Source organism: Myxocyprinus asiaticus, chromosome 45 (genome assembly GCF_019703515.2).
Source record: "Myxocyprinus asiaticus isolate MX2 ecotype Aquarium Trade chromosome 45, UBuf_Myxa_2, whole genome shotgun sequence".
NCBI lineage: Eukaryota > Metazoa > Chordata > Actinopteri > Cypriniformes > Catostomidae > Myxocyprinus > Myxocyprinus asiaticus.
In genome coordinates this window covers 25308150-25334547 of record NC_059388.1, presented here as the reverse complement: position 1 = coordinate 25334547, position 26398 = coordinate 25308150, and the positions used below count along the sequence as shown (strand labels likewise).

General features: G+C 40.3%; 1 protein-coding gene across 9 annotated transcripts in view; it reads right to left on the bottom strand.

The window, feature by feature from the left end:
- wnk1b (WNK lysine deficient protein kinase 1b) overlaps nt 1-26398 on the bottom strand; it is a 106302-nt gene that overhangs the window by 24808 nt on the left and 55096 nt on the right. For 4 of the 9 annotated variants that reach the window (XM_051688541.1, XM_051688546.1, XM_051688545.1 and 1 more), the window contains 11 exons: nt 25460-25632; nt 21181-21401; nt 19424-19581; nt 12511-12599; nt 10905-11124; nt 10524-10824; nt 10236-10420; nt 4562-5845; nt 2866-2952; nt 2594-2629; nt 2089-2235 (listed from right to left, as the gene is read on the bottom strand). In XM_051688541.1, the coding sequence (XP_051544501.1) occupies nt 2089-2235; nt 2594-2629; nt 2866-2952; nt 4562-5845; nt 10236-10420; nt 10524-10824; nt 10905-11124; nt 12511-12599; nt 19424-19581; nt 21181-21401; nt 25460-25632 (2901 nt within the window). Of the gene's footprint in view, nt 1-2088; nt 2236-2593; nt 2630-2865; nt 2953-4561; nt 5846-7380; nt 7639-10235; nt 10421-10523; nt 10825-10904; nt 11125-12510; nt 12600-19423; nt 19582-21180; nt 21402-25459; nt 25633-26398 lie in introns of all 9 variants that reach the window. The other 5 variants (XM_051688548.1, XM_051688543.1, XM_051688542.1 and 2 more) reach the window with 5 other exon arrangements.

Below are 26398 nucleotides of genomic sequence, written 5' to 3'. Positions count from 1 at the left end.
AGTTGGGAAATATGTTTGTGGGTATGTGCAAGCACCAATCGATTGGGGCGATAAAGACTGCAAAGCCAGATTATGTGTGAGACGAGCAATGCTTCAATAAACCGCATCAAAACAATCACAAGTTCAGACCACATGACGCAGACAGCATGCCTCCGGGTGGATCACATCGACCACAAGCAAAACACATGAAAAAACTTCAATTTAAGTGCCAAATGGTTATAAGATTAAGTTAAGGGCAGTACCTCTCTGAATGCCAATAAAACTTACTGTCAAAACACATACCTAAATACAAATCAAACAAACTTTGTTTTTTTTTTTTTTTTTTATGGATTTGTGACTGAAGGCCAGGGATCAGCCTATGTGCAAAGCTGATAATTACAAACAAACGCGGAGAGAGCTTTTTTGTGGGGACAGCCACTTTAGTCTAATGCGCTTCCTGCCATAGGAAATACAGGTACTCTGGACTAAATATCAGGTACTAAACAAGGAGAACTCATCTCACTTACCACACAACTAATGTCCATGCAACATACATTTAACATGCCAGAATACACAGAGCTTGCAAGCAGAGGCACGTCAGAGAGAGACTACCATGGAATCTCAGATACACAGTGTGTGAAACAGAGAGAGAGAAAAAAGCAAAATTGAAAGAAACCACTTCCACATAAGTCATATACAATTTCTTAAATTCAGCATGAAATGGCATTCACAACCCATTTTACTTCTATAATGTGATGTATTTCTGAGTGAAATAGCAATGTAGGGTGGAGTTTTTATCCAATGGGATTTGATTAGATTACTAATTAGCTGGGTGGGGTCTCTAAATGTGGCTGAAGGGGAGGGGTTGAAAATGTATTTTTATTACAGATTATGAAAACAAACCTTTTTCTTTGGGAATTATGTGCACTGATAAATCACTGAAAATAAGACCAGAAACATTTAAAAAAGTGCCACGAAACCCGCTTAGTTTAGCACCAATGGTTCATACCCGAGACTTAAAAAAATGCTCATTAAATGCCCGTGAAAATCTGAGCGAGTAGTGGGTGGGGGGAGGACGGAAGGTGGTCAAGCACAAAACTCACCCAGGGTGCATCTCATCTCGCTCCCTAACTTGTGAATCGGTAAATGGTGAACACAAATTCAGGCACTGGCAAGGGTGTTTATCCACTGAACTCTGGGACACTTATGACTCAATCACCTGCAACACGATAACGATGTCACGCGTTTAATCGCAGCTGCAACATCGCTATATAAATGACACCGTCGTGAATTTTCGTGGTAGATATTAAAATGTAGTTTTATTATGAAAGATAAATGACATAAAAGCAATAAAAATACAAAAGGTGTGTTTTTTATTCTCTTAAAACTCTAATATTTAAATGATGTTTTCCTTTCATGCACATTATTGTGCTTGTCTTCGAATGACTTGAGACTTCAGAAGACATAACATTTTTGGTAAGGGAACATAGTAAGCAGCAATGTTCCCTGGCTATTATGGAGCATTCTGGGAATTTTTAGGCAGCAAACAATTGATTTTGCAATTGGGACAGCCCTAGAAAGGCTGACTCCCTGGTCAGTGCCCGGACTACTGAACTAGGGAGCTGACTGAGACACACCCTCACTCCCAATAGAGATGGATAAACATCAAAGCGTAGGAGAAAACAAAAAAAAAAAATAGTACTGGGGCACTTACATGCTGTATATCAATCATGGGACAAAAGTATGAAGGTGTGAAGAATAAAGACGATAGAACAGTTTGCAAATCAAATATTTGGATAATATATTCAAACTTCTAAAATGAAGTGAAAGCAGGCATTGCCACCAAAACCAGTGCTGCTTAGATACCTAATATAAATTCATAGATATTTATTCTTAAAAGGAATAATAAAAGTTAATAAAAGTTAAAAACAGCGTTGACAGCATTTGTGGCATTATGTGGATTACCACAGATAATAATTTCAACACATCCCTATTTCTCTAAAGATGGTCAGTTTTGATTTCAAGTTGACTTTAAGCTTGACTTTTGCTTACAGCACAAGTGATTGTAAATATTGAGGAATACTATGTGTGTTTTTGAGCTGTTGTTACCTGTGAGGGCTGTGCCCCATGCTGCATTTGTGTCTGGGAGGTGATCTGAACCACGGTGCTGGGAGGCTGTTGGGGAGCTTGCTGTTGGGGTACTGAAACACCAGGCAGAGACGTGGGCACATGAGAGACCTGCTGCGGAACAGCAGCCTTAAAGGAGAATAACAGACCCACATTAACACATGATACACAAATATTTCACCTCTTTAGACAAGTCACGCTAGGAGAAACTCTATATAAAAAAAAAAAATTAAGCCTAAAGCTCTCATTAGAGCTCAACCTGTCTACAGAACACAAATGTACTAAACCTTAATTTAAGTTCATGTACAAAGTCATTAAAACACAACCTAATGTTTTATGCCACATTTCTTATATGCAAAAATGAATGAAATGACCACGAAAGAGGGCAAGGCAAAAAGCACAAAAATAAAGTACAGGTAAATGTGAAAGAGGGAAAAAGAAGAGAGAGGCAGAGCGAGAGACAGAGGAATGTTTTTTTTTTCTCTACCTGCGAAGGGAGTGCTTGGACGTAGTAACCTCCATACTATAAAAAACAAATACAACACAGTGTAAGAGAAAGCCATCTCTGTTGTCCACAGCTTTCACACGCAGGAGAGAATCCAGAGAGATCCAAACAAAACAAAAAACAACTCAAAAGACCAAGAAGTGTGATTTAAGGAGAGTGAATGGTTTATTTGCCTTGTCCTACATTGGCTCTCCATTTATGTCAATGACAAGAGGGAATGAGGGTTTTGATTGTCCAGACAGAGGAAGTCTTACCTGCTGAGGAGCAATGACGGCCGATGGGGTGCTGCAGGAAACCAGGGACACAGCACTTGTGGACTGGGTAATGGGGACCTGCACCTGCTTGGAATATGAAGAGAAATATGGGGGAAATAGAAAGAGAGAGAGAGAGAGAGAGAGAGAGGGAGAGAGAGAGAGACAAACACAAAAAGAGAGAGAGAGAGCGATGGCAGTGGTGAAGAGACAGAAAAAAAGCAAGTCATTTAGAGTCTAAAATAAAAACAAAAATTATACGACTTTCAAAATATAGACCATTCATACACAAAACGTGAACACTGAGTAATGGTTACAACACTCAGATCACCATTCACTTTTGTGTATGCCTTGCACAATTAAACAACAAACAAACATCAGGTGTTAGCAGAGGAGTGAGTAGGCTTCATGCATGTGACTAGATGAATGTAATAAATGTGAATGTAATAAAAGAGCTCAAGGAAGCAGTTTGCGTGTGGTGGTGTTTTTATAACCAAGGAAGTGTCTCCTAAAATTGATCTGAACTCTAACACGGCTTGATTTGCTTTTTCACCTCACACAGAGGCCGGTCTCGACAGAAGCAACCCTTAGAAAGCTGCAAGTATACTTGTAAAGTATAATTGCTCCAGACGTAGATAATCTTACCTTGGCCTTATATTTAAGAGTCTATTCATTATAAAGAAGAGGCTTAGAGAGCAGCAGGAAATAAGTATGCTTGGTAGACAATAGGAATGAAAACAACAATGGTATAAAAGATAAAATGTAGGGTAGAGAATGGGACTGCAGGGTGACACTGATAATGCCAGCCTTCTAAGGGTTAAAAGATGACCTCTTAGCCTGGATATGAAGCTAAACCTTTTTAAAATAGTCAATCATTGTTTTTTGTGTTAGTACACTTCTTTTCTGATGTTGTATAGTGACTGGTGTCCCTTACGGAGACAAAATTGAAAAACAAAAATCACTGAGAACCGTTTTAACCATTTCCAGCCAACTATAATGTAGCAGAAGAACTAAAAAGCAGATATTAAAGTAAAATACAAAAAAAAAAAATATATAATAATATTTTTTGTAGGAAACATTAAAAGCAAGGTTAGAGAAACCTTAAGAGACAAGCAAACCTGTCTAAACCCCCAGTTTGTATTGTATGTGTCTGTGTGTTTGGTCATACAAATCATCCATTTAATCTAGACTCTTGTACAAATGAAAAATATCTTCATATCTATAAAAAAAAAAAAAAAAAAAATATTTTTGCAGTTACAGTTTGGCTAATATCAATAAAAGAATATGTAAGAGGCAAAAAAGACTTCAGATTTGTATGACATGTACAGATATATAGTTTTACACAATATCTGTGCAAACACACATTTATCATATACACTATTATATGAACATACAACCGAATAATACTTACAAAAATCATCTAAAATCAAAATCAAATGGAAATAAAATGACAAATCAAACTGGCTAATGGAGAATACAGAAATGTCTCAGGACAAGGGGATTTAAAAAGCAGGTTTATGCATGTTTACGCACAACCTTTTTTTAATTCCTGAAGTATGGCTGGAGAGGGTTAAAACCACAACCACGGGACAAAAATCAGGTTACTGAGAGAGAGAGAGAGAGAGAGAGAGAGAGAGAGAGAGAGAGAGAGACAGGGAGTGCTGGGTAAAGGTGGACAAGAACGAGTATTTCTAGGTACCAAGGCAGCGCCCTGATGGGACAGTGCAGGTTCGTGGAATGTGAGGTCCGGTTGAAGGGTTGTTTGCCGGGCCCAGGTACCGTGCAGAGTGTTGATGTTCGAGGTCGGAATGCAGGTCGACTCAGAAGGTGGAACAAACAAAAACGATGGCTGACTGGGTGGATGTCCGTCGCTGACATTGCTCCCTCCATCTGTTTTGTAATAAGAAGTCTGTGGAATGGATTGAGCAGCAGAACAGTCCGGAAGTTGGTACAATGGATGAGGGGGAGGTGAGTGGAACTCCCCAGCATCGGAGGAGGTCACTGAGTCACTTGAAGGTTCAGGACTGTGGTCTTTGGGTCCATGGAGAAGCAGGTTACCTGGGGGAAGGGGCAGCTCTGGGCTTACGTAGCTGTAGAGTTCTTCCGTGACGGGCTGCAACCGACCGCATATGCCTGGGTTGCTGGACCCTTCCTCCATGTTAAGGTCCATGGGGCCGCGGCGGGCTCGGTATAGTCTGGACGCCAGCATGGCTGGGTCTGCTTGGAGGTTGTGCATGTGAAATTCAAAAGCCGTGCTAGGCTCGGCTGTGTGGGCCAGCACAGGTGGTGCGGAATGGGGAAACGAGTGGGGTTGGTAGCCTGATTCAGCAGCTGCCACAGGGGCCGAACTAGGCACACTCATGGGGGGCAGTTGAGGGATGGGACTGTGGGTCAAGCGTGTGTGGCTCTGGACATGAGGGTGCAGGTAAGCTGGCCCAGGCTGTGGTGGAGCCTCGTAGGCCAAGCTGGCAGCAGCGGCCGCCTGCATCTGCTGATGGAAACTGATGTGGCTTAACTGATGTGGTGTCATAGGGTAACTGGCATAGGCCATTGCTTCAAGATGGTCCATTAATGCAGCCTGGTTGAGACTCAGCCTGCGGACTGTCTCCTCTTGCTCTGCCCTCACATCTTTGTAACAGTATAGAGACTCTGTCGGAGGCTGCAGATGCAGTGGCACGGCTAATCTTTGAGCCACTGTGCCTTGCATCATGAACAAGGAGGGCTCAACACCAGGACCAATGGCTTCTACGCCGGACAACGGGTGCAGGCTGCTGCCGTAGCTGCGGTGGTAGGCGGGCTGGAAGTGACGTGTGTGGGCCTCCAGGATGGAGGTGCTCTTGCGCCGCTGCACGTTGAAACCTTTAGGCGGGCAAGACGGAGGGGGTGAGAAAGAGACAGGCCGCTCCGGAATGGTGGGGAAAAATATCGGGGGCTCGACCAGACCTGAGCCTCCTCCACTGTACGGCTGACTCACTGACTGTGGCTGCAGTGACAACAACATACAGCATCTTTGTGAGGAAGTAGAAAAAGCAGCATCACAAATTCACAAAGCAAGTGAAAAAAAAAGCAGAAAGAGAGATGAATATAAAGAGATGTCAAGAGAGAAAACAGCTTATTATAATCACCCATGAGGCAAAGACTTCCCAATGACAAAAGAATAAGTCAAGAGATATAATAATGCTTAACAAAAAAAAGTGTATAAACATGACAGCGACAGACATTCAATTAAATACAGATGCTTCACAGGCTGCAGGGCTTAATAACCATTTCCTATTGATTGCAGTTCTTCTAAGTGCATGCCAATCTGTATTTAATGTGAACACAGGATTCCAGCTGAGTGGGCCAGGGTAAAAAAGAAATACAGGTATCCAAAACAGATTTTAATAGGTATCTGCTTGTCTGATGCTGGGTTCACAATTTGGCCATCAAAGACAAATTTCAGGGATCATAAAATAATTCTCTTAGGGAAAATTCAGTAGTCTTTCATTGCTAAGTGTGACATGTTCACCGATGCCTTTGTGATGAATCTTAGCTTTTGATGAAGTCCTGGCAGTGTCAGAAATGTCTGTGTCGTAGTTGTGCAGTGTGACTGCACCTATGATGACCAGATGAGATAACACCCAGTTAACTTTGTAATTCGAGACGATTGGGAACAAAGTCTTGGCTACAATGTTTATTGTACAGGCTGACATAATGTCGCACAGTGTGACATAGGTTTTACCCAAGATCTCACTGGGACCATATTGTACAGTCTGACCAGCAAAAATCGTAAAGGACCATAAAAATCATACAGCGAGCAGCCGGCTTTACTATTCTCATGATCTGTGCTTGGGCCTTTGGTAAGCTCTTCCATTCTGAAGACCTATCATAGCATTAAACAATCAGTTGTTTGCTTCAAGTGCGGGGATAAAAGCAGCCCTGTACCTTTGACATACAAGAGCAGATAGAAGCTATTTATACTTCTGTTTTGTTACAAAACAACTTCTTTGTGAAATTGCATTACTCATAAAATTAACATCGCTTTTTGTTATCTTAAGTCTAACACTCCTATGGAGCTGAGATTAACAGAACTGGGACAAGGCAGATTGAGAAACAGCTTCAGCATCGAGGGGCAGACTACAAAAACGGCTCTAGCGTTAACAGTGTGATACAATTTGGACCTATGATATAGCAGGCCTCAAATTCAATGTACTTTGAATAACATATTTAGATTTAATACAGCTGAACGTAGCCAGAAGATATGAAGATGCCTTTTCACCTTTTTAATTACAGTTTTTCTTTTATCAGGGGTGTAAATATTCGCTCTGACAATTTGATTATGATTCTCCACTGAATGTGCAAAAAATCTGAAATTAAGTCACAATTTTGTTCAATTATATTGAATTTGATTATTTTGATACTTCCAAAACTCTTCAAACTTGCTTATCCGTTACAGTAATATTTTCCTCAAAGGTAGATGGCTGTACCCAAGCCCAGCTCAACAGGAAGCTCCTGGTTCACTGGGAGACACTAACATACTGGACTGGCAAAGATTGCCGGGAGGCTGGCGCGGCGGCGGGGTGGGGCAGAGTGCAGGGGCAGGACACTCTCCAGCGCTTTGGACAGCCGTCCCGCAAACGTCTCCCCATCTGGCCTCCCCAGCCGGGGCGAGAGCGGGGCTGATGGGACCGGAGGAGGGGTAGAAGGTGGCTTGGGAGGGCATGACAAAGGAGAGGTGGTAGAAAAGGGCACGCATACAGACATGCTACGACCACGACAGCGGGGGAGAGGAGGAGGCTGGAGGCGAACAAGGTGAATCGACAATTAACCACAATGGAACACAAATGACAACAAAGGCAAATAACCAAAAGAAAATGATAAGAAAACATTATGTAAAATATCAACAAAGACGTTATAGAGCATATGACAAGACAGAAATCTACAATAAGCAATCTACAGTGACATTGAGCGCAAATGTGCATATTCCTGATCTACAAAGATTATGTAAAAATACAAATCTAACATCGAGTCTGTTGTTGATTTATAAGACAATGGGACTTATAAGAAATGAGATTTCAAAATCGAAAAATAGTTTTATACTGACTTAGTTTATCAGTAACACAAATACTTGTAATCTGAAATGATTGCATGTGATAAATGCCAAAACCTGATACATAATCATTAATTGTGAGCAGATTAAATTACATATTGTGAGATTAAAGTGCCATCTATCTAACCTGATCCGAGACTAAACAGGTAACAAAAAAACGTATATGTGGGCAAGAAAAAAATCTGATGCAATGACACTACTGAAGAGGAAATCTGTCATTACCTAAGCAATGTTTAGACGCCAAGAAAATGGCAGCATTAACAGTCTACTATGTAGATGTAACTGATACAAATCAAGGTTAGCAAAGTCCATGAAAACATTACAGGACATCAGTCCTTTGAAATGTTTTATGATGATGAAGAACAGTATATGTACAAGATATGTACATTGAAGAGAAAAATAGCACATTAGGTATAAACAGACCAAAAATAATCATAAACATAAAATAACAGTTATCAGTGCTGTGCAGGCTCCAGATTATACCAGAGTTTTACCATTTTATCCATTAATGCATTTCAAAATAAACAAGTCAAGTGAGACAATGGTATTTCTAAAACGTGTTTATTTTGGGGAAAAATCATAGAAAGAAGTCCAACCAAGAGAAAACTTGAATAATTAATTTATTACTTTTGACACCAAAAGTTGACAACCAGTGTATCTGGCTTTATCGAAAACTGATGCAAAATAATAATAATAAAAAAAATTTGTGAGAAGAGATGAGAAACATAATGGTGCAGTAGTGATGGTTAAAAAAAAAAAATACAAATAAATAAAAATTAAAAAAAATTATAGCCCCTGCTCTGAGATCAAAGTCAGATAGTGGCATCTTTGAATGTTGTGACTGATGTGTCAAACTGATCATGGTTTGTGTGCCCAGGCTGTCTGGACAGGACAGGCATTAAAGAGAAACAGGAAGTGATGGAGGCCTGCCAGTCTGCACAGCATGATAAACTGTTACATGGCACTGCCTTAAAAAACTGAGGAAAACATTTTTGGGAGGAATTAAAAACAACATGAAACTAACACAAAGAATGTGTTTAAAAAAAAAAAAAAAGAAAAAAAAAGAAAAATGCACAGAGGATGAAGAGGGAACAAAGCTCAAGTTCACATGGGAAGTGGGGATATACTTGAGAAATAGAGAAAGAACGAAGAGTGCAGGCTGTTTTAAAAAAAAAATAAATAAAATCAAACCCATTTAGAGTGTAGAGGTTATGGCTTTGCTTTCCTTTCTCATGCATCATTCATTTACTGTCTGATAATAAACCATCATCAAACTTCAGCTCCAAAGATGACACATGCATCCACAAAGATTCACATTCAAAAAGTCAAACATTAGTCCATCATTCATTCATGATTCATTTGTTACATAAACAAGGCTTCTGAATGTTCATCAGTGTAATCTCTCCTTTAGTCTCTTACCTTAGCACAGGAAGAAAAATTATGGGAACTGGTGTAGACATTTGAACTTCATAAATGTTAAGTCTAACTAAAGATAGACATGTGGCCACTTGCTTTTGAAAGAGTTAATCTAAGTCAACTTGTCATTACTAAAGCCAAGCGCACACTTCAAGGCACAAGCTTGTTGACCAGCGCACATTCAAAGACTTACAGTTTCTTATTTTTTGTTGTGTAGTCAACGTTATGGTGCGCTTTTTAGACAACTAATCACATACAAGGATTTGTCTATAACAAGATTATTCTCCGTCCTGACTATAGCAATGATCCGAAAATTCCCTTCCAATACAAACTGACACCTAATGAATTATTCTGCCAAATTTTAAACAAGTTTGCAATTTTTCAGTGTCTGCACCTACTTTAAGCATGTCGGTGATGAGTTACTACAATATGGAATGCATATAAGGGGTGAAGGGCTTCGTGTAGTGAGTGCAAGGCTTAAGTTATAACAGTGCAAGGGCTATCTCCGACTATGAAGATCTACTTAGACCTGTGCAGACCTCATTTGCATCTAAAGGGAATATAAATCCCAGCTGCTTTCTGAACTTTAATAGCTCTAAGCTTCAATTAATCTTATGATAACTTGTGTGCGGCAATGATTCCCTTTTTGTCTGGAAAATGGCAACTGGAAAGTTGTGATTTATTCATAGTGGAATTGGTCAGTAGATGGACAGCTGCAAAACAGCCTTGCAGGAGCAAACTAAGTATGCAATCACAGCAACCTACTAGACTAAACCTGCAGTAATTATCTCAGTGAGGTATTGAAAGATTCTTGGCGTGGCCATGATTAATCCTTCTGTGTTCTGTGACTTATTCTTCTGTGACTTACCATGGGCTGCTGGGGATATGCAGTGTGCTGTTGGAGAGCCTGAGAGGTGGGAGGGTAGGCACCCTGTCCAGGCACCTGCTGCGGTTGTGATGTTGGCGGTGAACTATAAGACATGTTTAGCTGGCTGAGGTGAGGTTCTGAGAATACAGAAGAACCCTGACCACTGTCAAAAGTCCCATCAGCTACTGGGGAAAGAGACAACTCTCGTAATTAAACAGGAAATGACCAAAAAAAAAAAAAAAAAGTTGATCCAGAAAGCTTTCAAATAAGACTTGCATGTCATTCCACCTTGAGAGTATTGAAGCTGCTGGTCTGCCTCAAGCTCTTCAGACTCAGGTTGTATGAGGCCAGGTGTGGTGGGCTGGGATCCGCAGTGATTCTGTGCAGAACCTTGGGTTCCTGTAGGACCAGACACGTTCTTCAAAGACTCGCTGGACAGTTGCTTCTGTTCTTCCTCCTGCTTACGTTTCTCTTGCTCAGCTCGCACCTGCTGTCGCTGCTCACGCTTGCGGCAGATCAGGGCCACACGGTCCCTAATGGCCTTGGCCATGGTTTTGTGGTCACCTTCGCAAACATAGCCCGACTCAACCTGTAATGTGACACAACATACGTTGCCATCTCAAAAAACCAGGCATAAGCTGCGACTCATAGAATCGGCGGTAAACCCACCATTTCCTGAGCCACATCTTCTGGAACGTCCCTGTTGAGGTCGAAAGAGAACTCAATGGCTTCGTTGTCTTTGTATTTGCCTTTCAGTTTTTTGACGTCTTCAATGCGCAACCACAACTTGATGGCAATCATCTCCCCATCGTCTTCTTCAGCCAGCTCCACTCGCACCCCAGTCTCCTCCTGGAAGAAGGCATGGTTCAGAAGGTCCTTGATGGCGTATCTGTCAAGAAAGAAAAGCATATTACAAGCAAACAAGGCTAGAGATGTTAAATAAGGAGGGCTGATCAGTTTAATAAAATTATTTAGATTCACATGGTAAAACGTTTTTGGCATTGTCCAAGATTGAAAGACAACCGATCAGTTAAATAGACTGTTAAATAGACTAATTTAGAGGTACACAGTTGACAAACACTGGGGTTGTTCAAAATTAGAATGACCAGAGTAATACAAAAGTCAGTGAATGGGGCTGATTTAGCATGGATTAAGAAGCTAAGCAACCATTCAAAATATTGTGGACATCAGGCCTTTAATTTAACGATCTCATAATCAGTGTGTGATGGGTTTCTGAGCCCAGATTTCTCCTGTCTGACCCCATGAGTGAAGTTTGAAAACTTGATGCTGTTCTTTGACTGTTTAGTGTCAAAGTCATGGAGACAAATTCCAGGATTCCACTTCCAAGGTTCCAAGGAGTTTTTCCTTGTCACAGTTGCTTTTACCTTGCTCATTGGGGAGATTTTTAAGTCACTATTTTCTGTGAATGATCCATCACTGTACATTTAAAAAGAGCTGATGCATGTCATCTGCATGGAATGATGGAAATACAGGGGAAAAAATAACAGACTGCACAACTTCTACAGATAAGCAGATTCAAAACAGATCTTAAGTAGAAGGATCAAAGTCTTAAGTGAGTTCCTGAATGGCCACCTCTAGGTCCTGTATCACAGTATTCACACATTGCTGAACAGCTAGATACAGCAGACATCAGCTTTTCTAGTGCTTTATCAGCGAAACATGAGACGTTGTCTCATCTTACGCTTGACAGGCTGTTTGCGATTTTCTATTTAAAATTATTTACTAAAGAAAAACACAGGTAAGCATTATATCTAAAGCACTGAGAAGTCGATTTGGGATTAGTAAACTTTTGCATGATATTTCCACAAACTGTGTTTGGAAAGAAATGAATATACGTAAAAAAGTCTTTCACTTGGCCAGAGGCCAGTTAGTTGTATTAAAGGAATATTCTTCCTTTATTTAAGGACTTTCACAAAGTTGGTCTGTTAAAGGGTCATGTTTTAGCTGAGGTGCTAGGACAGAGTAGAATTTAAAACTGTGCTCTTTCTGTTGGTTGAGTGCCATTACCATAAAGGCTGGTTGCTGGAATTGTTCCAAACCAGCGTTTGGGAAAAAGGCTATCTGCAGCTATTGTGCACATTCCACATGGAGGACCGTGTGCCCAAAGCCTCCAATAAACCCTCACATCAGCACAAGTTCAACGCATCTGTGAGCTGGCACTTGCCCCATCCCTGAGAACTGAGTTATGACTAGATTATCGAGTTCCATGAACACTGTGTGGGTGTGTGTGTGGTGTATGTAGTAAGCACATTACCTTTCATCTTTGTATTGCTGAATACATCCCTCAATTATCTCTTTCACCTCTGGAATGGCTACCTTGTCGAAACTGCCAGGTTTAACTCCCTGCAGGTAAAAACATAAAAGGGCATTAGATCACCACGTCTTCCTTACCAATGAAAGGAAAAAAAAACTGCTTTGGAGCTCCACTGACATTCAACTAAACTACATATGGTGCACGCTGTAGTATTTTGGTATACTTGTGTGCACAGTTATTATGTCTATAGCAGTTTTCTGAAGAAAACGTTCCTATGCGGTTGCTTAGGTGTTCTAAATGATTGTTATCATGTTGCTATGTGGTTGCTAGGATGTTTTCGGTGGTTGCTAATAAGGTCTGAAATAGAATCCCTTTATAGATCAAGTCAGTAAATTCATTGATGGTCCACACAGTAACAGTGAGCAGCCTGCCCTTTGGTATATTACAATACAAAAAGCATGTTTTACCCTCAAATATTATTGAGTTAGTCACCTCAGGGTCAACTGATTAAATTCAACAGACTAAATTCTATTTACTCTTACTGTGTTAATATAAATTAGCTATCAGAATGGATTTATAGCTATCTAACACCTAATCCCATTACTGTCCACCAGATTAAACAATGAAAAACAACATGGTGTCTAAACACAACTCCACCATGAGACAAAACCAACACCCTACAATTCCAGCTCACTAAACATATTAGTTATTGTTTCCACATTTTGAGATTTTCTAAATAAAAAACAGCCTTTTCAAAGTCATTTAGCATGAAAAAGATTTACAGGGAGCTAGCTTGTCAAAACAACAAACTCAGACAAAAAAGAGATACTTACAAGTCAAGTCCTGGAACACTATGTTGGCTTATGGAGTGGTATGTTTAAACTATCTATCAAACTTCCACTGTCTCGGCACTGCCTATTTATACAAGTCTGTACCACCCCCCCCCCCCCCCAGTGCCAAACAAAGGATGACGGTGCATCTAATAGAATTAAGTCAGAAAAGTGAAGTATTCTAACAACAAGGTGATTTAAAAAGCTTGTTACAGATGCTCAGTGAATGGGTCCCCTAAAGATAGGTAAATACTGTTCCCTGCTCGTATCAGTTAACAAAAGCAGAAAATTAGAAGCAACTATATATTATTTTAACAAAGCAGACAGAGGAGGGCTCTAGAAACTCTGTGGGTGGACATTAAAAAGGGAACAAAAGCAATCATGAACTTCATACTCTGTCCAACTCCGTAAGCAACAAAGTGTTACAAAGCAAATGCATACTAAAGAACATAATTTTCTGGTTTAATTCCTTCAGTGGCACAAACTGAAACTGCTTTTAAGATACTTGAAGAACTAAAAATACTGTGACTTTGTCCAAAATAAGATACAGCTAAATTATATTTTCCAGAGAAAATGTGAGTGGTGTTGCCCTGTGCAAAACTTACCAGCACGATTCTAGAGTATTTGTGGTGGTCACTCAAGCATTACTATGCGCTTACTAAGGTCTATGGAGTGATTTATAGTATCTTGCTATGCAGTTGCTAGTGTTTTGTGGCGTTGCTATGTGCTTACTGTCATGTCAAAAGAGCCAACCCCAAAATCTATATTTTCTTATCCCTAAATATGACTAGAGTAGCTCTTTCATAGTCTATGGGATTTTTTTCCCCCTCCATTTTATCATCCAGTAGGTGAAAATGTAAAAAATTATAGCTCCATGCTATCAAACAGCATTAACACAACTTCACATCAACAGTAGCAGCACAATCACTGCAAGTAATCCCATAGTGAAACAGTTTTTTACTACAAATGTGACCTTTTGTCTTTTAAATAAATGGGAACACTTTAACAAACTGCAATGCTGTTCACATTGGCTTTATTTGTTAAGTCTGTTGCTTTAGATTATTTACCACAACAATGAAAGGGAACATCTCCATTGTGCTGAGCTTGCCAAAACACCTGCATGCCAGTGTGGCTCCAATTCCACAGACACTTCAGCAGAACAGTCAGGCTGAAACCACTCCAAGCTTCGATAGAGAGAACAAATCTAGACCATTTTTCATTGAAAGCTCTATTTACACAGAGGCTGAAATGGAAAAAGTTCCAAATCTGTCTGTGGGGGCAAACCCAGGTCCACTGAGCTTAAAATGCTTTCTGATTGCGTAAAGCTTAAATTGCTTTTCTCTGCAAACTGTTTTGCCAGTGCGATTGGATTTCAGGAGATTAAAAAGCCTTCAGACAGCAGCTTTCCTGATAGGCAGATGGAGCCTGAGAGGCAAAACCCAGGACATGCCCTGCACTTTCTTAAGCCAACAGGTGGAAATGCACAACCAATATGGCCACCTCTCCACCTTTCTCAGAAGTGCTGACGAATAGAAACAGGTGCACTATTCTGTACCACTATTTTGACTTGACAATAGCATTCAGAATCTTCCAGTCTGGCTTTCTTCTTTTCACTGTTACAATTCACTACAGAGAAGCTCTAGTAAAGCAGATTGAAGCTACATCCACACGTGCCATTTTCGCTTGAAAACTCACTTTTCAGTTTCTTACCGTCATAATTTTCCCAAGTATACAGTAAAAGAGAGCATCTCCAAAAAAAGTGAATTTTCAGTAGATCAAAACAACATTCTATCGTGGATGATAGGTGTAAATGTAGAAAAATCAATGCGTTTTCAAACAAAAGCATATTAGTGTGGACGTGGCCTGAGAAACTGAGTTTCTCCTCTTTAAATAGACATCTCCAGATGGTACATTTAATTTGACATGAATATAAACAAGGACCTAAGGCATGTCTAATTTTCAAAAATTTTCATACATTTGTGGAAAGACACATTTTGGAATGTTCTGTCTGCAGAAGCATTGGTGCTCAGGTACACAACAGTATGACACATATTGAGCCTAATTCATGCAACATGAGTGGGAGAAATTTCCATGTAAACCTTCCGTAAAACTGTTCTCACACAAATTGTTGTATTCAATTTTGTGTCAAATTAAATATGGTGTCTACTCCAATTAAAATCTATTCACAACTGTTTGATTGGGAGTATTTTTGGAGAAAGACAGGTTAGTGAGAGTGATAAAGTTTATGACCTGAACCTAGGTAACCTGTAGGAAATAGCAAAGACTGACATCACCATTTTGGAGAAAATGACAATGAAACGTAAAAGGTATTCAAGGAATCTTAGGACTGTTTATATCAAGATTAACACCAGATCGGTACTGCTCCCTACTGGTGAGCCCTTCATGGGTTTCCCATAATCTTTTGCCACTTGTTTTTAACTTCTACTGATCATACAGTATTTTCAACCTCCAGCATCATATGATCGCCCCGTTGACCTGAAGAGAATACAAATTCTCTGACTGCCTTATCCCTCTCTCCCCACCTCAGCCAAAGATACCAAAGGCCATGTATGAAGTGTAAGACTGATTCTGAAAATTGAATTTATAAAGTGTAACAACACGACTTGCCTTTTCCAGACTTCTAACAATGGTCTCTGACTAAAATATATCCTCAGGGTCACGCACCTCAATTGTTCTTTGACCAAAGAATTGTCCATCTATAAAAGGCCTTTAATGTGATAACATTACAATGGCTAAAAAAATCCAGGAGAACTAAAAAAAGATTCATTGTGGAATATTCAGAGTTCAAATGAGCTAAAGTCAGTCAAATATGAAATTAAGCATGAGCATTACAGCAGGAACAAGCAATTGTTTGAGCAAAGACACTGACTTGGAAAAGTCAACACATGACAAACCACAGCTGATATCAGTGCTGGCTGTAAAGCTAGTTAAAATCAGTGGATGGGTCTGGGATAGGGCTGTACAGTTGAAGTCAGAAGTTTACATACACCTTAGCCAAATACATTTAAACTCAGTTTTTCACAATCCCTGACATCTAATTGTAGAAAACATTCCCTGTCTTAGGTCAGTTAGAATCACTACTTTATGTTAAGAATGTGAAATGCCAGAATAATAGTTGAGAGAATGATTTATTTCAGCTTTTATTTCTTTCATCATATTCCCAGTGGGTCAGACTTTACATACACTTTGTTAATATTTGGTAGTATTGCCTTTAAATAGTTTAACTTGGGTCAAATGTTTTGGGTAGCCTTCCACAAGCTTCTCACAATAAGTTGCTGGAATTTTGGCCCATTCCAGACAGAACTGGTGTAACTGAGTCAGGTTTGTAGGCCTCCATGCTCGCACACGCTTTTTCAGTTCTACACACAAAATTTCTATCGGATTGAGGTCAGGGCTTTGTGATGGTCACTCCAATACCTTGACTTTGTCCTCGAGCCATTTTGCCACAACTTTGGAGGTATACTTGAGGTCATTGTCCATTTGGAAGACCCATTTGTAACCGAGCTTTAACCTCCTGGCCGATGTCTTGAGATGTTGCTTCAATATATCCACATAATTTTCGTTCCTCATGATGCCATCTATTTTGTGAAGTGCACCAGTCCCTGCTTCAGCAAAGCACCCCTACAACATGATGCTGCCACACCCATGCTTCATGGTTGGGATGGTGTTCTTCAGCTTGCAAGCCTCACCCTTTTTCCTCCAAACATAACAATGGTCATTATGGCCAAACAGTTTAAGTTTTGTTTCATCAGACCAGACGACATTTCTCCAAAAAGTAAGATCTTTGTCTCCATGTGCACTTGCAAACTGTAGTCTGAATTTTTTATGTCGGTTTTGGAGCAGTGGCTTCTTCCTTGCTGAGCAGCCTTTCAGGTTATTTCAATATAGGACTTGTTTTACTGTGGATATAGGTATGTATTTGTCTACCTGTTTCCTTCAGCATTTTCACAAGGTCCTTTGCTGTTGTTCTGGGATTGATCTGCATTTTTCGCACCAAACTATGTTCATCTCTAGGAGACAAAATGCGTCTCCTTCCTGAGAGGTATGATGGCTGCATGGTCCCATGGTAGTTATACTTGCGCACTATTGTTTGTACAGATGAACGTGGTACCTTCAGTCATTTGGAAATTGCTCCCAAGGATGAACCAGACTTGTGGAGGTCCACAATTTTTTTCTGAGGTCTTGGCTGATTTCTTTTGATTTTCCCATGATGTTAAGCAAAGAGGCACTGAAGGTAGGCCTTAAAATACATCCACAAGCAACCTCCAATTGAATCATTTTCTGGAATTTTCCAAGCTGCTAAAAGGCACAGTTAACTTAGTGTATGTAAACTTCTGACCCAATAGAATTGTGATATAGTCAATTAAAAGTGAAACAATCTGTCTGTAAACAATTGTTGGAAAAATTACTCACGTCATGCACAAAGTAGATGTCCTAAACAACTTGCCAAAACTATACTTTGCTATTATGAAATTGGTGGAGTGGTTAAAAAATGAGTTTTAATGACTTCAACCTGAGTGTATGTAAACTTCTGACTTCAACTGTCAGAATATATACTTCAACAGTATATATATATATATATATATATATATATATATATACACACACACACACACACATATATACATATACACACACACACATATATATTATATATATATATATACACATACATACATACACACACACACACACACACACACACACACACACACACACACACACACACACACACACACACACACACACTCCCCAATCAGCCACAACATTAAAACCACCTGCCTAATATTGTGTAGGTCCCCCTCATGCCGCCAAAACTCCAGCAACCCGCATCTCAGAATAGCATTCTGAGATGATATTCTTCTCACCACAATTGTTCAGAGCGGTTATCTGAGTTACCGTAGACTTTGTCGGTTCGAACCAGTCTGGCCATTCTCTGTTGACCTCTCTCATCAACAAGGCATTTCCATCCACAGAACTGCCGCTCACTGGATGTTTTTTGTACCATTCTGAGTAAACTCCAGAGACTGTTGTGTGTGAAAATCCCGGGAGATCAGCAGTTACAGAAATACTCAAACCAGCCCATCTGGCACCAACAATCATCCGTGCGATTATCTAATCAGCCCATCATGTGGCAGCAGCGCAGTGCATAAAATCATGCAGATACAAGTCTGGAGCTTCAGTTAATGTTCACATCAACTATCAGAATGGGGAAAAAAAAGTGATCTCAGTGATTTGGAGCATGGCATGATTGTTCGTGCTGGATGGGCTGGTTTGAGTACTTCAGTAACTGCTGATCTCCTGTGATTTTCACACACAACAGTCTCAAGAATTTACTCTGAATGGTGCTAAAAACAAAAAACATCCAGTGAGTGGCAGTTCTGTGGATAGAAATGCCTTGTTGATGAGAGAGGTCAACAGAGAATGCCCAGACTGGCTCGAACTGACAAAGTCTACGGTAACTCAGATAACCGCTCTGTACAATTTGTATTATCCCAAAAGATTCATAACTACATGGATATTAAAATATAAACAATATTTCCATTGCATTTCCAGCAAATATAACTATATTGTGATGTATCCCATTACTGTGATATAAAATTACTCATACCGTGCCATTAGATTTTGATTATAACACAAATCCCTATTCTAGGAGAATTATTTCAAAAACGTTGAATATTTGTTTGCCATAGTTGTATGTTGCTTGCATAATCTCATATATATTGAGACGCCTCCAGCTGTGGGCAGATTTCAGTGCGTGGATTACAGAATGAGCTTCTTATAATGAATGATTTCATAAGCTTGAGGAATGTGTGGGTGTAATGACAGAAACGAGAGCTGATAAAGGAGAGAGAGAGAGCAGAATGTGTGTGAAGGGTACCAAGTGTAGTATTGTTAACTATTGCGAAGACAAAGACAGGCAGTGAACAAAAATATTTTCGTAATTAAGATCAAACTAAAAAAAGTTTACAACTAAACTGAAATTATCAAAATAAAATGTAAAAAATTAATAAAAACTAGTAAAGTTTTTCAAAACTATAATAAACCTGGAGGGTACTCACGCTGGTGACTCTGCGATAGATTTGAGCAGGGTTCTGACACTCGGAGTACGGGTACTCAGAGGTAGCCATCTCTAGCATGCACATTCCGAAGGCGTACACATCCACCGACTCATCGTACTTTTCCTCGTACATCTCAGGCGCCATGAACTCTGGGGTACCTTAAATCAAAAGAACCATTCAGAACTCTCAGTGCCTGAGATCTCTACTCACCCCAGCAGGGCCGGGGAGAAGAAGGGAGAGAAGAGGAGGAGAAATGCTCTGGTGCTCCATAACAGCCCTGAGAGGAGAGAAAGAGGGGGAGCAAAAGATATGGAGAAAAAGAAAAAATAATAAAAAAAATAAAATAAAATAAAAAGAGGAAGGGGGAAAACTGGTCTCAGTTATTTAGCAGTGAAAGAATCCAAGTTTTTCTCTGCAAGGCCTTTAGATTTTCTATTAAGATAGGTTGGACTAGTGCACAAAGCAGCCAGGCATAATCTTGCTACCGGAATTTCAAAGCAGTGTCTGCAAACAGGCTCAGATGTATTGGTGCAGTGCAGGATACTTTAAGAGCTGACTGTGAGGAGTTTTCAAAACCTTGTTTATCTTTACAGCACATTAAATGCAAAATAGACAGCAGTGGGCGACTAGCTATGGAACTTGATCTATGTCAACAGCACAGTTATGGAAAACACATGACCAACTCACCTTTCTACAAGCCTGTAATGAGAGAAGGTTAAGCAGGTTACAACACAGAGCAAGCCCATAGCTAGTGAGCAGACTCGTGTTGTGCACTAGCTTGTGCAAAAAGGCCTTGCACAGAAAAACAAGCTAAAATATAGATTCATATATGAAATATTTCCTTTTTGGGGTAGGTTGCTTGTTGACTTACCACTTACTCGAGAGCCATTTTTTTAGCATACTTACTGTCTGAACTGCAGGACATTAAATAATCCATACAGTGGAGTGAGACCAGCTGAGATTATAGCCCTACAGTTTAAGGGAAACAATTCTCAAAAACTAGAAAAAATTAAAACAAAAAATGGAAATTCAAATTTGGAGGAAACAGAGAAAAGGGATCCAGAAAGAAATTTATCACAATATCTAAACCATCTGAAAAGAGGGGGAACAAAATAAATCTGATGAGGTTATCAGGAATACCTTTGAAAAAAATGTTAGACATTACTGACAACAAGAGAACCTCTAGGCTTTTAATAAATATAGACCACAGGTTCCAAGCCAAATTTTAATTCAGTTAATGTTGCATGCCAAAAATCCTCCAGTAGCTGACACACTAACAAAGCATTATCCAATATGTGGCTTCAGTGGTATTCTTGAAGCCCTAAAATACACTTAGGTTTATGTAAACTTAAAGTGTTTTCACCTGTTTCGTTTATGTGCCAATTAGTTGTTAGCTGTTCTGATTACTGGTTTCAGGTGGGAAACAGTAGGATCTAAAGGTGTTCCCCAAGTTTATAAGAAGTTCTCCTCTGGTTTTCCCCAATTCCACCCCAAATTAAATCAGAGCCCTTGGCTGCCTGGAAAACTGTGGTCAAAAGTGAACCATGTAGCTCACACTTAGAGCTAGAGCATGCCTTAAATATATGAGCATAACTGATTGTACAGTACATTTCCAAACCCCCACCTTCCCAGTTTCACCTGTGAATGCATCATCGAAAAGACAAACAGTGACAAAACATATTTTTGATTGCATCCACTATGGTGAACTGACTTGGGAGGTGGGGAAAGAAAAACAAAAAGAGACTGTTGGGTCGTACCTATGACACTCTTAGCGAATGAGGAGCGTTTGAGGGTGGCCAAGCCCAGATCACCAATCTTAACAGAGCCGGTGGGACCGGTGATAAAGATGTTGTCGCATTTAAGGTCTCGGTGGATGATGGGAGGGGCCCTGGTGTGCAAAAAGTGCAGGCCTTTCAGGATCTGCCGGCACCAACTCCGCAACACCTTTATCTTCATCACCTTGAAGCGCTTCAGATACCTGAGCACAAAGATATTGGTAAAGATTAATCGAGTAATTACTGCCGTTTTTCTTAGTTAACTGCGCAACTTTGCTACTCAATCAATCAACTGCGACCATTTGTTCAAGGCCTAGTCAGAGTAACAACAAAAAACAGTTGTAACAATGGGAGAGGAAAAGTGTCTATGGTTTGGTCTGGAGAGCGAATGGCCTATGGTTTGATTGAAACCAGAGAGCGAATATACGAGTCCAAAAACAACGCAATGAGGTGTCATTTCAGTCCATATCAGGATCAGGGAGAATTAAATGATTACATGATGATGTGTCTGAGGCGGTCACCACCCATCTGGTTGTGTTAAGCAATTTGTGTTAAAGAGAGTTGCGCTCTCTTCTAACAGATTAAGGAAGCTCTGGGTAAGTGAGAGGACAACAGCATGTGATGAGGGTGATATACCCCAGCACCTTCATTAGATTAGCTTGCCCTCATCAAATCTTTTGGAGCAAAGCCATAGCCAGGCTTTAGCTGTGTAATCTTCATTACAACAATCTGCTCTGTTGAGGCACCAAGACAGGGGTAGCTGGGTACCCATTATACCATAATGCCCTAGGTGAGATGGAAGATGGGCACAAGACCACATGGGAAACAAAAACATGAACTCATTCAGTATTGAGTTCATGGCAAAGAAGCAAAATGTACTCATTTGTTATGGGATGTGCCTTCTATTTAAGTCCGGTGGACTTTGTCAGCTCCTTTCAGCCTCCTAACCTCTTTTTCCTAAAGAGAATCGGATATGGCAGTGCTAGCCTGGAGAAACATCGGTTTACAGAGACGGTCACCATCCAGATGACCGAAGATTTGACTGGCATGCGCTTAGAAGTCAAATTCGTGGAGTGCCCTGTATTTCTACTAATTGTGCAAAAAAAAAAAAAAGAAAAAGACACCTTCTCTCTTCCCATAACAAATGACAAAAGTGGTTGAATAATATTGCTCGTGGGGTACGTGAAGAGTTGTACAAGAAAAACATCCGTAGATTGGGTTGAAATATAACTGGTTTTGCAGACGAATGGCAGAGCCCGGCTTTGCAAGAGAGATATGGTTAGTTTGTAGTTTGCTTTGTAAGAGCTATGAGTAGAACTTCGCCCAACAGGAGGAGATGGGTAGTGGTACAGGGCAGCTTTGATCAAGTGTGGCGGCTGATCGACAGGTGGGAATGGTGCCAAGGTTAATTCGGCATAAATCGGCGATACGCGGTAGAGCAACACAGCCTGATTCAAAACTGTCTCATCATTCAACTCACCCCAGGGTTCCAAGAGCGCCTTTAACAGCCTGTTCTCCAGCTATACTAACAACTCTCTCCACACTTCTTAGAACATGAAATGCCCGTAATTTAAAATAGTTTGTCCTCAACCTCAAATGGAGTCTTCTAGTGCAAACAAAATGCAGAAGCAAATACACAATAAACGACAACAAAAGCTCATTTTCTGTTGAATGAACGAATTAATGAATTAACGTTACATTTATATAGCGCTTTTTTGACACTACACTCAAAGCGCTTTACACAGTGAACAGGGGACTCTCCTCAACCACCACCAGTGTGCAGCATCCACCTGGATGATGCTACGGCAGCCATAGTGTGCCAGTACGCTCACCACACACCAGCTATTAGTGGAGAGGAGAGAGTAGAGTTATAGAGCCAATTAATGGATAGGAATCATAAGGAGGCCATGATTGATAAGAGCCAATGGGAGGAATTTGGCCAGGACACCAGGGTTACACCCCTACTCTTTTCGAGAAGTGTCCTGGGGATTTTTTATGACCACAGAGTCAGAACCTCAGTTTAACATCCGAAGGACGGTGCCTTTTTACAGTATAGTGTACCCATCACTATACTGGGGCATTAGGACCTACACAGACCGCAGGGTGATCACCCCCTGCTGGCCTCCCTAATACCTCTTCAAACAGTAACCTTAGTTTTCCCCAGGAGGTCTCCCATCCAGGTACTGACTAGGCTCAATCCTGCTTAGCTTCAGTAGGCAACCAGTCTTGAGCTACAGGGTGATATGGCTGCTGGAACTGTTTGATAACTACTGCATAAGCATAACTGAAAACACCTGCAACACTTTTACACGATATTTATTGTTTATTAAAGCATGGTAACGAAACAATAATTAGTCTAGGCATGGCCTGGCTGTGTCTCTGGGATGCTGTATTTCTACCTAACCCCTTAAACACTGTTTATCTTTGTGGTGGAGGACCATTCATGCAGAACGCCACACATTGCTTGCATGCCAGGGGCTAATACACACAAAGAAAGTCTGACAAAGCCACTGTTTCTTATTCTTCCAATTCTAGCTCATCTCCCCGTGTTTCCTTCTCTCTGTGAGGTCCTATTGTGCACAATTTATCTTTTTTTTTTTGGTAAAAAAAAAAAAACATTCATCAAAATGTAATAACTTCGTAAGCCTTTCCTTCTGATGTAGCCACAGGCTTGACGGTGGGTAAAATAATATTAACCAATAATATAACTTTGGTAAAGAATTAGGTCAACCTATATGGGTTTTTTTTAATGGCCAGTGCCGATATCCAGAGAACAGGTTGGCCAGTAGGCCGATATAATGTAGATACTATATCACACAATTTAACATAATAGTAAATTACATACACATTAATTGGCTAAAAAAGGAATGAACTGTTCTGAAACTGAAATCTTTTCCGAAAAAATCTTTCAAAATATTTGTGAGATTGCAGTTTCTCCTGGTTTCTGTTTAGTCTTCCCGTTTTAGTAATTGTTTGCACATAAATAAATTGTAATACATTTGAACCCACACATCCACAGGAGGGGGCTGCTGGTCCAGTGTGTGTTCCCACTGTAGTTTCAGCATCTGGTCAGTGGGCAGGGCTCATTCTGCATGTCTCAATGGAGGTGACATGCCACTCTTCCCCTGCGATCACTCTGTAACAGTTCTAACTCAATCGCTCTATTATGATTGTATGTTTTGTAACCGATAATTACAGCCACTGTGGATGGTCTGCTTTTGGGTTGATGGACATGGGTATTGTGAAAAGTATGTTTGAAAGGGATATCTGCTGTTGCATTTGAATCTTGTACCACAATACAATTTTCACAACTGTGGATGATGTGAACTGCAAAAAATGACATGAAAGCAACAAAATAAAAAATATTGGGTAACATTTTACAAAAGTGTCCTTGTTACACATACTGTGTAAAATGTTGCCATTATTACTGTAATAATGATACAGGATTCCCAAACCTTTTGAAGATGAATTTACATTTATATGCAAACATTTAAGAAGGATTTTTTTAGAATAATAATTTCCTAGAGATTGCAATGAAATAGTTTAGAACAGAGCATAACTGAGGGCCTGGGTAACTCAGGAAGTAAAGATGCTGACTACCACACTAAGTCGCAAGTTCGAATCCAGGGCGTGCTGAGTGAATCCAGTCAGGCTTCCTAAGCAACCAATTAGCCCGGTTGCTAGGGTTGGTAGTCACGCTGGGTTAACCTCCTCGTGGTCGCTATAATGTGGTTCTCACTCTCGGTGGGGTGCGTGGTGAGTTGTGTGTGGATGCCGCGGAGAATAGCGTGAGCCTCCACGCACGCTAGTCTCCGCGGTAACGCACTCAACAAGCCACGTGATAAGATGCGCGGATTGACTGTCTCAGACACGGAGGCAACTGAGATTCGTCCTCTGCCACCCGGATTGAGGCAAGTCACTATGCCACCATGAGGACTTAGAGCTCATTGGGAATTGGGGAATGCCAAATAAAAAAAAACAAAAAAACAAAACAAAACAAAAAAACAGCATAACTAAAAATAATAAAATATATATATATTTTTTTTTTTTTTTTTTTTTTTTTACAAAAATAAGAATGTGTAGTACAAGTAGCTCAAACAAATATTTACTTAATTATTAGTAATTTTTATTGCACAATTCTTAAATGTGTAATACACAGTAACATGAACAGCATCGTGTAATGTATGACCAAATCTCATAACAATTGTTACTGGACTTTCAATAATATGATACCAGACTGGAGTAAATGTTCTCTACTCACGTTTTTAGGGTACCTGACGTCATGAGTTCGGTCACCAACACAATGCACTTGCGTCCTTTGGAGGGCGACTCCCACGAGTCATAGAAACGCACAATGTTTGGATGCTGCAGCCCTTTCAACATGCCTGCCTCCTCTTTAAACCGCTGCCGCTCTGATTTCGACAACTTCCGATCCTGCAAGGACAAAAACAGAAAAAAAGACTTTGTCACTTGCATCATACAAATGAACTTAATTTGATGTGATCCATAATTCACAGCAATTTATTGGATTTTAATAGGTTAAGGACTGATTACATTTAGAATTTAGTGTTGGATTAGTATTACAGATGTGCTTTAAATTGGCTCTAATGGCTTTATGTTAACCAAAGTGGCTCATGGGGCAAGTAGAGGAGGTCCTTTCCACTTTAAATAATGTTATGCGATGTCAGATTCCAGCTAGACCTACCAAAAGTGTCCCCATAGACAAAGCATAAGGCACAGGAGGGGTTGACACTCATCAACTTTAAAAGACATAGAGAGGTCCCCTTATCCTACTCTTTATCCCAGTAAAGACCATACACACACACACACACACACACACACACACACACACACACACATTTACAATGCACCTATAAGATTACGAAAAAGCAAAATCTTGGTGCAACTGCAGTTCAACATGACCAGTCATGGAAAACGACACTACATCATCTCCCCCAACTGTCTAAACCACCCCCCAAAAAACTCTGATATTCCATCTAGGGAGCTTGACCTGTCCAATCAAAACTGTCTAAGGACAGCAGGAGTTTTTGGGTTGAATGGTATCCAGTGTTATGCGAGTCATTGCGTTTACGTCATGTCATGTTTTTGTTCCGGTCAGGCAAGTCCTTATCAGCAGTTTAAACTGTGTGCACAAACCTGATCGTTAATCACTATTATGATTGCTCTGGCAACCGGCAGT